This window comes from Podarcis liolepis (genome assembly GCF_965112155.1).
Source record: "Podarcis liolepis genome assembly, chromosome: 10".
In the NCBI taxonomy this organism is placed as follows: Eukaryota; Metazoa; Chordata; class Lepidosauria; order Squamata; family Lacertidae; genus Podarcis; species Podarcis liolepis.
The window spans coordinates 5,109,179-5,123,443 of NC_139562.1; the positions used below are offsets into that span (position 1 = coordinate 5,109,179).

At 49.8% G+C, this 14,265-nt stretch overlaps 1 protein-coding gene across 5 annotated transcripts in view; it reads right to left on the reverse strand.

Annotated features, from left to right (window-relative positions):
• The window catches only part of CCDC136 (coiled-coil domain containing 136), a 51,542-nt gene that overhangs the window by 35,105 nt on the left and 2,172 nt on the right, over positions 1-14,265 (reverse strand). For 3 of the 5 annotated variants that reach the window (XM_083461369.1, XM_083461367.1, XM_083461368.1), the window contains exons 2-3: positions 6,439-6,684; positions 4,240-4,314 (exon numbers count right to left, since the gene is read on the reverse strand). In XM_083461369.1, coding sequence (XP_083317495.1) covers positions 4,240-4,314; positions 6,439-6,684 — 321 coding nt within the window. Of the gene's footprint in view, positions 1-4,239; positions 4,315-6,438; positions 6,703-11,256; positions 11,357-14,265 lie in introns of those variants that run through there. The other 2 variants (XM_083461371.1, XM_083461370.1) reach the window with 2 other exon arrangements.

A 14,265-nucleotide genomic window follows, 5' to 3' on the forward strand; every position in this document is an offset into this window, starting at 1 on the left:
GGTTAAAAATTATGATATATGTAAACTGCTAAAGATGAGGTAAAATGAAAATCAGATAGGGGGGACTAGGGAAAGCCCACCTAACAATGTTTAGAAAAAATAAGGATAAGACAAGAATTTGTTTGTATTGTTTGTTTTTCTGTTTGTGTTGTTTAGTTGTGTTATAAAATGAATTTAAAAAATTGGGGGGGGGGAGATTCCTGCATTTTAGGGGGTTGGACTAGATGACCCCTGGGGTCCCTTCCAACTCTACAATCCTATGATTTACTGAAATTTCAAAGAATGCAGCCCGGCGCAGGACGTGAAGAGAGAAGAGGGCCCTTCGGACACAAGCCGTGCTGGAGATTTGTGAGTTGGTTTGATCGACAGCATCTGCCTTTGCACGGGAGACGAGCTCCATCTGGTGTAGATCTGCTCAATTTGCAACGGTGTCAAGACCACGAAGCGCACTCCTGCCTCCAGATCCTTTTCCAGTGCTTTGCTCTCACACGGGTGGCGCTGTGGACTAAACCACAGAGCCTTTTGGGCTTGCTGATCAGAAGGGCGGAGGTTCAAATCCCCGCGACGGGGTGAGCTCCCGTTGCTCAGTCCCTGCTCCTGCCAACCTAGCAGTTCGAAAGCACGTGAAGTGCAAGGAGATAAATAGGTACCGCTCCGGCAGGAAGGTAAACGGCATTTCCGTGTGCTGCTCTGGTTTGCCAGAAGCGGCTTAGTCATGTTGGCCACATGACCTGGAAGCTGTATGCCGGCTCCCTCAGCCAAAAAAGCGAGGTGAGCGCCGCAACCCCAGAGTCGTCCACGACTGGACTTAACGGTCAGGGGTCCCTTTACCTTTACAAGGCCATGAGGTGCACTCCTACCTCCGGATCCTTTTCCGGTGCTTTGCTCTCACAACTGCCGGGGATCTCGGAGGTTGCAGCAAGAAGAGGCAGCAGCGCCTAGCGGTCAAAGCTCGGTTAAAAAAAAAACCCGGGGAAGTACCAGTTGGCCTCCTCTGAACCTCAAACTGTCCTGAGGCTGTCCCACCGTCTTGCCTGCCTGGCGTCCCTCCCTGCGCCAGCCCTTCGAGGCTGACCCTATCCCCGGTCCCCATGGATTGCTCGAGCCCCGGGCAAAATCGCCACATATAGACTCGCCACCTGCCGCTTTGGGGACACGTGGCGTCCTCCGTACAGTGTCCACGCTATTTATAGCAGCATTCTGCACAGATTAACACTCGCTCGACGAGAAGGAGCTGGGTTATGGGCCTATAAATACATCAAAAGGCCGGTGAGCGAACTGGGGAGGAAGAAACCAAGTGTTGTGGGAGGAGAGGGGCGCATCCGGGGACAAAGGGGAGACCCTTCGTAGAATTGTGGACTTTTGGTTGGGATCCCCAGAGGTCATCTAGCCCAAACCCCTTGTGCGTTTGGAATGGGGCCAGAAGATCAATTACAAAGCCAAAACCATCTACACTAGAATATTACCGTATTGGCCCAAATATAAGCCGCAGTCCCCGTCCCCCCCACAAATTCCGACCGTGAGAAGTTAAAGCGCAGCTTAAATTCGCGACTGGGTCCAGAGGCAGCTGCAGGACCGGCTTGAGGGCATTTATATTTTTCAAAATATAGTCTGGCCCCCCACAAGGTCTGAGGGACAGTGGACCGGCCCCCTGATGAAAAAGTTTGCTGCTGGTGGACCTGTGATAAGGTTAAAAAAAATTGGGAATCAATTTATAATGAACTCAAAAAAATATTTAGGCATACTTTTCCCAAAAGACTGGAAGCGTGTCTATTAGGTTTAATAGGAATGGAAATCAAAATGGGAGACCAAAATCTGTTTATGTATGCTACGGCCGCTGCAAGAACCCTCCTGGCCCAAAGATGGAAAACACAAGACATACCAACCATCCAGGAGTGGCAGGTGAAGTTGACAGAATACGCAGAACTTGCCAAATTGTCAGGAAGGATCCGGGACCAGGAAGACCAAAGATACCAAAATAATCGGAGTAAATTTATTGAATATTTAAAGGAGAATTGTAAAGAGGTCATGACACTAGCAGGATTGACATAATACCTTCAATGTATAATAGTACTATTATGAGAATGATGTGTGCGATAGAAAGGGGTTAAATATACCAATTGCGGGGGGGGGGGGAGTCGCGACTCGGCAGAGTCAAAGGGAATGTATGGCATTAATATGGTTTGTGGGAAAAGAATATGTAAGGAAAACAATAAAAATTTGCTTGAAAAAAGAAAGAAAGAAAAAGTTTGCTGACCCCTGCTCTAGACTTCTCTTAGAGGGGGGACACAAAGAAGGGCCTGAGCTGACGACCACTTCACGTGGGGAGGAAGCGGCTGGGCAAGAGACTCTCCCCCTCCAGTGATATATCCCACTCCTGACACCAATGAAGTCCCCCACTAATTTGCCTGAGCTCTTACGGAAGGAGAAAACGGCTTCCGAGACACAACGGAGGAGTTTTAGACCAAATCAAACCCTGGCAACATTTACCGTATTTTTCGCTCTATAACACGCTCCCAACCATAACACGCACGTAGTTTTTAGAGGAGGAAAACAAGAAAAAAATATTCTAAATGAAACAGTGGATGTATGATTTTTGTGGTTCATGCTGTGGCCACAGACATGTGATCTGATGGTGAATTTGAGGTGACCCAGTGCAAAAATCCTGAGGATCCATGTGGATCTGTGCTTTGTAAGCACGTTTTAAGTGGGGAGGGAAGGAAAAGCACTCAAGGGACAAGGAGCACGCGTGGAGAAGGAGCTTTTCGGGGAGCTGAGCGGGGAGGAGGGAGGGAAAGAGCACTGTTGCTTTAAAGGTATACTTAAGGTATTTGCCCTGTGCCTGGGGTTTTTTCCCATTTAACAGTTTGCAGCCTTTTCCTTCCGCTCCTTGTTTTGAGGCAGAATAGATTTGAGCAAGTGAGGAGGACTTGGATTGCAGGGGATTCGCCATTAGCTGTGTAAAAGCGCTCCTCCTTGCAGCCTGAACGATAAGCAGCCACCAGCAGCAATAGAATGGAGCACAAAAAAGAGATAGGGGCACTAGGACCCAGACAATGCTCAAATCTATCCTGCCTGAAAATAAGCTGCTCCGTCCCAGCGGATCAGCTGAGACGCGGGGGATTTGCGAAGTTTCCCCCTCTCCCTCATCCCCAGCCTTTTTTTTTACTTCCTGGTTTTCACTGCGCTGGCTCAGACCTCGAGGTTGGCTTTATTTTGCTGCTGGTTGCTTAAATTTTATCTTTCCTGCCGTCCCTCTGCAGCCTCATTGCTCTGTTTAGAGAGCGCGCAGACCTTTGCTAGCGTCTGTCCCTCCTCCGTGTCCGCTTTGCTGCCATGGCTCTCCTTCCCTCCCTCCTCCCCAGCTCCAGGTCGCTTTAAAGCAAGCAAAGTGAGAGCCTCGTAGAGCGTGTAAATGGCTCCCGCTTTGCTTGACTGACGGCAGCCATGGCTCCGATCCGTGCATTCACTCCGTAACACGCACAAGCATTTTCCCTTACTTTCTAGGAGCAAAAAAGTGCGTGTTTTGGAGCGAAAATTACAGTATGCCCTTTAGAATCTCCTCTCAGCCCCTCGACCTCAGAAACACGGCTGCTGGCAACACAAGACAGAGCCTTTTCTGCAGCTGCTCCCATATTGAGGAGAGATTAGAGTCTCTCCCTCTTTATTATCTTTCCATCGGCAGACTAAGACCTTCCTGTTCAGCCAGGTCTTTGGAAACCTATGTCTAGACAACGCTGATGCCTGGGCTGCTGTCAGAGTAAATTATATTTTCAGTTCCTGCTTTGATGCATTTTAGCGATCGTTTTCAACTAGCTTGTTTTTCTTACTTTGCATTTATCATCACCAGCATCAAACTTATTCCGTGCTCTCCACCAGTCAGTCCCAGGGAAGGTTATAACAATTTAAAATTCAGAATTGTAAACAGTTAAAACAGGCTGGGCTCCATGAACCACTCTCATCCCTGGCTGGTTCCAATAAGAACCTTAACTGTTAAGAACAGATGCCTAAGTTTGCATATATATTTTTCCTTCTCCAACCCCATTCCTTTTTCCTTACGTGCTGTGTCTTTTTGGCTTACCGCTATTTTCTAGCAAAGTTTTCAAATGTCAGGAGCTGCCTTGAAACCCAGCTCGGGAAAATGTGGCATATTTACACACTAAATAAAATTGCATTAAATCAGTAAACCAATTCATTACACACACAAACAAACAAACAAACACAAAGGCCAGGACTGACCTTGTAGTCTCTGAATCTGCTTCGTGAAGGTTTCTGCCTGCTGAGCACTGGCAAGTCTCTCGTCTTCCAGCAACCCTGCCGCAGAGAGAAAAAGCAGAATAAACTGTTGACCTCTTGAGGAGGCAGCCACAAATTCCAAAGCCAGGAGTTCCCTCTCTTCAGCTTCTCAAAAGCAACGTGCAGATCACCTTCCTTGCTATGGCTCCTCTGTGTTACACAGCTGTCTTTCCGAAACCCTGGCTTCTGTTACAGAAGCAAAGTGAAATCCTGGCTGGGGAACCAAGGCTGAACTTGGCAGTCCCTGCGCAATGTTGCTTAAAAGCTGCCTGCACCTTTACCATTTACAGTGGTGTCTTGGTTCTCAAACTTAATCCGTTCTGGAAGTCCGTTCCAAAACCAGGCGTGTGCCTCCTGGCTGGGGAACCAAGGCTGAGCTTGGCAGACCCTGCGCAATGTTGCTTAAAAGCTGCCTGCACCTTTACCATTTACAGTGGTACCTTGGTTCTCAAACTTAATCCATTTTGGAAATCCGTTCCAAAACCAAAGCGTTCCAAAACCAAGGCGCACTTTCCCATAGAAAGTAATGCAAAATGGATTAATCCGTTCCAGACTTAAAAACAACCCCTAAAACAGCAAATTACCATGCATTTTACTATCTAACAAGACCACTGATCCATAAAATGAAAGCAATAAACAATGTACTGCAGTCACACAATCAATCAGTAGCTGAACTGGGTTCCACACAGTCACAAAAACCACTGGCGGAGGAAAGGGGGTGCGTGGGGTGCGGTCCACCTGGGTGTCATCCCTGGGGGGGGTGATATTGCCACGGGCGCCAACCCTCCTGGGACGCTAGCCCCTTGCCCTGCCCTCATGGGCGGCTAGCCCTGCCTGCAGGAGCACAGCATGTTTGCCACTCTGGGTGCCAGAGCAGCTCGCTCCGCCTCTGAGAAAACCAAAACAAAAAAAAGCTGCAAAAACACAAAATAAATAGCAAAAGCAGACAGATCTCAGTGTAACACTCAAAACAGAAGTGTGGCACTCAGATCGGAAGTGTGGCACTCAAAACGGAGCACATTCGGCTTCTGAAAAAAGTTCACAAACCGGAACACTTACTTCCAGGTTTGCAGGGTTTGGGTTCCTAGCTGTTTGTGTACCAAGGCGTTTGAGAACCAAGGGACCACTGTATTAAATTCTACTTGCTGCCTTGTGGGATAAATTCTGAGGGAAAAGAGGCTCAGGAGAAATTCCATCACAAACCCAGAGTGGAGTCCCTAAGGCGGCTGGATGGCGCCTTGTTAGAGTTGCCATACATCCAGAATTTCCCAGACATACCCGGAATACTGCAGATGAAAGCAGTGCCCGAGCTGAAATTGGCTAAACTCTTCTGTCAGGATTTTCACAATAAAAAACCAAACATACCCCTGTGTTGCAAAGAGAACGTCAGCAATGTCTAGGCAACACGATGACCATGTACATACGCAACAGAATAGACAATCTTTTATAGAATTCCTTCAAACCATAACAAGTCCAAAATGAAAACTTTAGTCTCAAAGTCTCTGGAAATCTTTAAAAGAATCGAGGTACCAGGCTTTGTACGGTGAAAGACAAGCTGTGAAGCTTTGTGTATTCAGCAAATATGATGTCCAACACTGAACAGTGATTTTGGATAATGACTACTGTTTCATAGAATTCTTCGTCAGCGTGGTGGGAGGATAGAGAATTGCTTCGTAAACCCATCTTATTTCAAATGAATGTATGTAAATGAAAATATCAAATGCTGTGGAAATAATGTAGTCACAGCAAAGCAGAGTGGGGGGTCTTGTCATCTGGGCAGCCCAAGACCCCCATATATACGCCCCAGTCTTGCGCCCTGGGGCGGTCCCTTCGGTGTTGCTCCATCGATTTTGTTGAATTAATTAAGCTAAAAAGTATGGATTGTGCAACGAACTGTGACTGTTTTATTGTGTTATTCTCTTCCTTAGAGAGTCGGGCAAACCGCTATACTACCACCCATTTTCAGAACCATAAGCCAATCTGTGCGAACGCATACCAAAGAGCAGATATATAAAATAACTTTTTTGCATAAGATTTGTGCAAGCAGATCGCTCCACAGGTGGGTCATCTGGAGGAAACTGACATGACCTGAAAAAATTGGCAGGTTCCAGGGACCCCACAGCCCTGAGGCAAGACACCCACCTTGCAATTCGAGGGAATCCCCTTCGTGCTTGAGGGCCACCTCCCGGACTTCTTCCAGCTCGTCCAGCAAACGCATCACCTGGGCTCTCAACTCCCGCTGCTTCTCCTCGTCTGGCTCATTCTCGTCGTCCGAAGAGTCCAAGTTCCTGACCTCCACCTCGTCGTCCTCGTCCTCCTCCTCCTCTTCATCTTCCTCATCTTCCTCCTCCAACTCGTTTATTTCGACATTGGGGGTCTCCACCTCACCTGGGAGGAAACATGCCTCTGTCAGCAAAAGGCAGAACGGGAGAGGAGAATTGTAGAGTTTGGAGGGACACCCAGGGGTCATCTAGTCCAACCCCCTTAGAGTACTGAATCCCTTGCAGTTGTCTGTCTAACCTCTGCTTATATTTCCCCCCCAAAAGATATTTATTAAAGTTTTTAAAATATAACAATGAAAATGAAAAATTAAAAAAACGAAAAACAACATACAACATAAAAACAATTAAAAAACAAATAATTTCCCATAGCATATCTTCCTTACGCTTATTTCCCCAGACCTCCTCATACCTCCCTTCTTTGTATTCCACTTCAATTTGTTAGTTCACCAAATACTTACCATTAAGCTTTTACCCATTTGTAAACCTTTTTTTTGTATCTCCTAAAGCATTACAGCTGGAAACCCCTTAGTTTCTATCCAACATCCTTCTAACATTCATAAATTTTAGAATATTTCTATAAATAGTCTTTAAATTTCTTCCAGTCTTCTTCCGCCGTCTCTTCTCTCTGGTCCCGAATTCTGCCAGTCATTTCTGCCAATTCCATATAGTCCATCACCTTCATCTGCCATTCTTCCAGAGTGGGTAGATCTTGTGTCTTCCAATACTTTGCAATGAGTATTCTTGCTGCTGTTGTAGCATATATAAAGAAAGTTCTATCCTTCTTTGGCACCAATTGGCCGACCATGCCCAGGAGAAAGGCCTCTGGTTTCTTCAGGAAGGTATATTTAAATACCTTTTTCAGTTCATTATATATCATTTCCCAGAAAGCCTTAATCTTTGGGCACGTCCACCAAAGGTGAAAGAATGTACCTTCTGTTTCTTTACATTTCCAACATTTGTTATCCTCTGCTTATAAATCTCTAAGGAAGGAGAGTCGGCCGCCCACCATGTTAACACAAGCAGCTTTCGCCATCTTCTGGCAGACAAGCAGAACTTCAGCAGGAGGCAGGTGTGTGGGAATATTCAGGGAGGCAGGAGAAGATATATTGTTTATCAATAGCCTTCCTAACTTGAGCTACCAAGTTCCTTTACTTAGCAGAGTTTTACATTCCCCTTTTAAACGCACAGCGGATAACTGGTTGCAGGCTTGTGTAAGCCTCTCACTATCAGGTTCCTGCTAAGTTCCCTTAAAGATAAAGGGGCCCCTGACCATTAGGTCCAGTCGCGGACGACTCTGGGGTTGCGGCGCTCATCTCGCTTTACTGGCCGAGGGAGCCGGCGTACAGCTTCCAGGTCATGTGGCCAGCAGGACTAAGCCGCTTCTGGCAAACCAGAGCAGCGCACGGAAACGCCGTTTACCTTCCCGCCGGAGCGGTATCTACTTGCACTTTGACATGCTTTCAAACCGCTAGGTTGGCAGAAGCAGGGACCGAGCAACAGGAGCTCACTCCGTCACGGGGATTCGAACCACTGACCTTCTGGTCGGCAAGTCCTAGGCTCTGTGGTTTAACCCACAGTGCCACCCGCGTGCCTCTTAAAAGAATAAACACACCACAATCTTGTGTAAAGTATATAAAAGAAGTTTACTCACATCATCTGTTCACAGTTGGATCCCTGAAGGCAGACTTAGTTACAAAGTATATACATGGGGATCTATCCCATATGGGGATATCCCTAGTGTCCTCTGTTGGCTGGAAGCAGGAGGGGGAGAAACCTGGAAGCAGGATCTGACCATAAGAACACCCCCCTCCCCTCCTGGGGTTTCCAGCAACAGGAAGCTGCCTCAGACTCTTGGTCTATCCAGCCCAGTATTGTCTGCACTGGCCAACAGCAGCTGTCCTAGTTTCAGATTGAAGGCATTCCCAGTCCTACCTGGAGGTGTCAGGAATCGAACTCAGAACCTTCTGCAGATCCTCTACCTCTGAGCTACTGCTCTTCCCCATCTACACTGTCATTCTGCCGGCTTTTAAAATCACCCCCTCCATTTACGCAGGCTTTTCCCTCGAGTTCTCCAACCCAAACTTCTGTTTTAATTACCGTGTTGTTCTAACGGAATTACTTCCTTGCCTATTTTAATTATGGGTGCCTATACTGTAATAATTCTAATGGAATAGCTTTATCGTGCATTTTAATTATGGGTGTTTATATTTTAATATTCGTGCAATTGGTTTTTGCGCTTGCAAAGCTATCCTGGCTTTATGCTTTATATTAATTGACGCATCAGCAACAATTTCTTATGGATTTGCACTCCGTTCTGCAAACCTCTGAGCGGCAGCTGCGTCACAGGCCCAATTTTAAAGTTAGAAATAAAAGAAAGGGGATCTTGTTATCTCCGGCTTGGACTACTGCAACACGCTCTATGTGGGGCTACCTTTGAAGGTGACCCGGAAACTGCAATTAATCCAGAATGCGGCAGCTAGACTGGTGACTGGGGGCGGCCGCCGAGACCACATAACACCGGTTCTGAGAGATCTGCATTGGCTCCCAGTACGTTTCCGAGCACAATTCAAAGTGTTGGTGCTGACCTTGAAAGCCCTAAACAGCCTCGGTCCAGTATACCTGAAGGAGCGTCTCCACCCCCATCGTTCTACCCGGACACTGAGGTCCAGCACCGAGGGCCTTCTGGCGGTTCCCTCACTGCGAGAAGCGAAGTTAGAGGGAACCAGGCAGAGGGCCTTCTTGGTAGTGGCGCCCGCCCTGTGGAACGCCCTCCCATCAGATGTCAAGGAAATAAGCAGCTATCCCATTTTTAAAAGACATCTGAAGGCAGCTCTCTTTAGGGAAGTTTTTAACATTTAATGCTGTATTGTTTTTAACACTCGATTGGGAGCCACCCAGAGTGGCTGGGGAAACTCAGCCAGATGGGCAGGGTATAAATAATAATTGCAGTGGTACCTCTCATTACGTACTTAATTCGTTCCGGAGGTCCGTTCTTAACCTGTAACTGTTCTTAACCTGAAGCACCACTTTAGCTAATGGGGCCTCCTGCTGCTGCCGCGCCACTGGAGCACAATTTCTGTTGTTTCTGGGTCACCTTCAAAGGTAGCCCCACGGAGAGCGCATTGCAGTAGTCCAAGCAAGAGATAACCAGAGCATGCACCACTCTGGCGAGACAGTCTGCGGGGCAGGGAGGGTCTCATCCTGCGTACCAGATGGAGCTGGACACAGAATGGACCTGTGTCTCCATGGACAGCTGAGTCCAAAATGACCTGGTCCACCTGTCCTGGATGCTTGAGCTGAGATTCCTGCGTTTCAGGGGGTTGGACTAAATGACCCCTGGGGGTCCCTTTCAACTCTCCAATTCAATGATTCCAAGACAAGCCTTCTGAATCAGGCCAACAGACCATCAAGTCAAGAACTCTCTTCTCTTGGATGCGACCACAAGAGCCCTCTTCCCTCCCGCAGCTGACATTCAGAAGCATGGCTGCCTCTCTAACCCTCTTCACCTCCTCCACAAATTTGCCTAACCTTCTTTGAAATCCCTGTGGCAGGGAGTTCCACAGGTTAACGGCACTGCGTGAAGAAGGGCTTTCGTGTATCTGTCCCTTGAACTTCTGCCTGCTGCAGTGTCTGCAGAGTGGGGCAATCTGGGGCGAGGGTGGGGAGGGCCGGGCAGCCCCCTAGCCCCACCGGGGTTCTCTTATGGGGCACAGACCACCCAACGAATGTATGGGATACATTCTTCCTAAGGCCTCCACAACCCCACAAGTCTCCGAAGATCGCATCCTCGCTTCTTTCTTGGAGGGTTATGTAACTGGGTCAGTTGGGGGGGGAGAGAAATCGGGTGGGCAGCTGGAGGGGTGCGGAGAGAGAGATGAAATTCCTCTTGGACAAAGAGAAGCCCTTTTCTCGCTGCAGCCCTTTTAGACACAATTTCAAGGGGGTGGGGTCCAGATGGAACCGGGGAAGGGGGGCAGGAAAACGGACTAACTCCTCAATGATCAAAAGGATGGAGCGTCCAGAACCTGTGTGTGTGTGTGTGTGTGTGTGTGTGTGTGTGTGTGTGTGTGTGTTAGAGACACACAATTCAGCCGCATTTCCAGAAAACCCACTTTCCCCTACCCCAAACACTCTCCAGAAAACTCCCGTTTTGCATTCCTTTTTCTCCACCGGTTTCCCCCCCTAATCCTGTTCTCCAAACGGGGCCGGGACTCCTCAAGAGGTGTATATTTGGGGAAAGGGTCTCGGGTAGCAAAGAGACTGGAATTTCCACCACATACCCTCCTCGCCCGCCGGATGACATAACCACCGCCTGAGATGTCATCAGCGCAAGGTGTGACTCTATATTTTTTTGCAAAGAGAGAGATGGGTGGGGAAGGGTCTCAGAGGGGGAGGGCTGCGCGTGCCCCTGAAGGTGGGCACAGGACGGGGGGTGGGGGGGAGGGCAGCCACAGGTGGAAAGTGGAGAGGGGGAGGGGAGAGAGGGGGGACGGGGAAGGAGGAGAGGAAGAAGAGACCCTGGAGAGGTGAAGGCGCTTGGAAGAGAGACGGATGAAGGGGACGCAACGGAAAGGCTGCGGTGATGCAAGGGGAGGGGAGCAGGGGGGTTGCGGGGGTCCTTGCGGGAGTTGTGGCTGCGCCCCCTCCTCTCCATCAACCCCCCCCCCCCATCACTGACCTGCTCTCTCCGTCCGCCTCCCAAGCAGCTGCGTCTCAGCTGCCTCCATGGCAGTTTCTGGAGCGAAAAAGCAGACGGAGGGGGGGAGGGGGGAGCAGGAGGCGGGGGAGGAGGGGGAGGGGAGGAGGAGGAGGAGGCAAGGCCCACCCCCAGGCTGGCGGAAGGCGCGCACACAGAGAGAGACAGAGGGCTGGCGCTACCCGGAGCCCATCCTCACAACCCGGGCTGGCGCAACCCAAACGCGACACCTCTTTGGCGCGCTCGCGCCGGTACCCAAAGATGCTTTCTGTTGCGCGCTGGAAATCGGTACCCAGGAGCGCGCAGCCGAGCTTTTGGCCGCCCGGGTGCCCAGCGGGAAACATCGGAGGCGTCTCCGGCTCGCCATTCCGCGCGCGTAACCGCCGTGGAGGGCTCGCAACCAAGCGCAAAACGCGCACATAAATGGACACCCGGCCGTGGCGTTTCTGGCGAGGCCTGCTCTTTAGCCAAAGGTTAAAACCTCACAACTTCAGAGCCACCGACACGCTTGTGCATTTGCAGGGGGCCAGCGCATACACTCGCACATCCTGGCAGATGGCCCGAGCCGGAGAGCATCAGCGCGTGGCTCTCCCCCCAGCCTCCCGGCACTCAGACATGCCCCCAGACACGCGCGGAGCGCTCGAAATGCGCATTCCCATATGGCGAGCTCTGCTATTCCCAAGCGCAAGCGCTCGAATCGACGCGCACCAAGGAGCAGGCGGCGTTGTCCGCTTGGCACGCACACCCAACGGTAGGGGGGCAAGCTCAGCACCAGCCGAGACCCACAGCCCAGCCCCACATCCTGGCAAATAGAAGGGGAAGAAATGGAGGCAGTGATAGATTTTACTTTCTTGGGCTCCATGAACAGTGCAGATGGTGACGAAATTAAAGCCTGCTTCTTGGGAAAAAAGCAATGACAAACCTACACAGTATCTTAAAAAGCAGAGACATCACCTTGCCAACAAAGGCCCGTATAGTTCAAGCTATGGTTTTCCCAGTAGTGATGCATGGAAGTGAGAGCTGGACCATAAAGAAGGCTGATCACTGAAGAATTGATGCTTTTGAATTCTGGTGCTGGAGGAGACTCTTGAGAGTCCCATGGACTGCAAGAAGATCAAACCTCTCCATTCTGAAGGAAATCAGCCCTGAGTGCTCACTGGAAGGACAGATTGTGAAGCTGAGGCTCCAAGACTTTGGCCACCTCCTGAGAAGAGAAGACTCCCTGGAAAAGACCCTGATGTTGGGAAAGATGGAGGGCACAAGGAGAAGGGGACGACAGAGGACAGTTTTCTTGAAGCTACAGACATGAGTCTGACCAAACTGCGGGAGGCAGTGGAAGACAGGAGTGCCTGGCATGCTCTGGTCCAGGGGGTCACGAAGAGTCGGACACGACTAAACAACAACAACAACGGGCACACACAAACACCCAGCACACAAACTTGAAGCACCTGCGCAGACCTCCTGGGAGAGGTTCAAATCCACCTGGCTGGTGGTGACCTGGGGGGGGGCAGTCTCTGCCTCTTAGTCTAAAGTTGGCAGCCTCGAACTACAGAAGGCTCAAGGTATTTTCCTCCCCGTGGAGAGCTGCTGCCAGTCCGAGCAGCCCATACTGAGCTACATGGACTCAGCATTGATTCCCGCGTTCCTATCTGGGAAGGGCCATAGCTCAGGTTCAGTCCACAGGTGGAGCTGGGCATGTTCCCCACCAAAAACCCTGGACAGCTGCTGCCAGTTAGTGTAGGCAGTACTGAGTTAGATAATAATAATAATAATAATAATAATAATAATAATAATAATAATATTTTTTATTTATACCCTGCCCTCCCCAGCCAAGGCCGGGCTCAGGGCGGCTGACAAGCAATAATAAAAGCAAGTTGAATGAATACAACTTAAAAACAAGATTAAAATACAACATGAAATATTAAAATGCAGCCTCATCACAGAAGGAGAAAGGAAAAAGAAAAAAGAAAGAGGGGGAGGGAATCAATTTGACTCCAAGCCAAAGGCCAGGCGGAACAACTCTGTCTTACAGGCCCTGCGGAAAGAAATCAGATCCTGCAGGGCCCTGGTCTCAAGAGACAGAGCGTTCCACCAGCCTAGAGCCAGTGTTGAAAAGGCTCTGGCTCTGGCTGAGGCTAATCTGACTTCCTTAGGGACCACTAGGGTATTGCTATTTATGGATCTTGAGGCTCTCCATGGGGCATACCGGGAGAGGCGGTCCCGTAGGTACGAGGGTCCTAGGCTGTGAAGGGCTTTAAAGGTCAAAACCAGCACCTTAAATCTGACCCTGTACTCTACCGGGAGCCAGTGCAGCTGAAAAAGCACTGGGTGAATATGCTCCCATGGCAGAGACCCCGTGAGGAGCCTCGCTGCAGCATTCTGCACCCGCTGGAGTTTCTGGGACAGCTTCAAGGGCAGCCCCGCGTAGAGCGAATTACAGTAGTCAAGCCTGGAGGTGCCCGTCGTGTGGATCACTGTGATGATGGGCGGCTGAGTATTAGGGAGCTTCAGGTGTGCCTGTTTTGGGCTTTAGCTCAGTGGAGGAGCATCTGCAGATGGCCTTCTGCCCTGATACCCTGGAAAGCAGCTGTCTGCCAGTGTAGACAACACTGGGTTATGCAGAACAATAGCTCAGGACAAAGCAGTTTCCTATCTTCCTATGCGCCACCCAATTTGCGATTCCTTGGCCTGGCGAAGAGGGTGCTGGATGCAACTCTCAGGCATAGGGGTGCAGGGTGGGGGGGGACTCTTGAATGGTCCCCTGAAATTTTGTCCCTGAGGGGAACTGCCAAATGGCATCTCCACACACACACACACACCCTGCCCCTGCCACCAAGGAAGAAAGGTGAGTGAAGATCTACATCAGGAACAAAGTGGGGGGGGGGAGGTAAAGATCTACACGGGGATCTGCTGCCCCTACTGATCCTGCCACCTGAGGCAGTGGGCCGGCCCTTTGTTGTTGTTGTTTAGTCGTGTCCGCCTCTTCGTGAC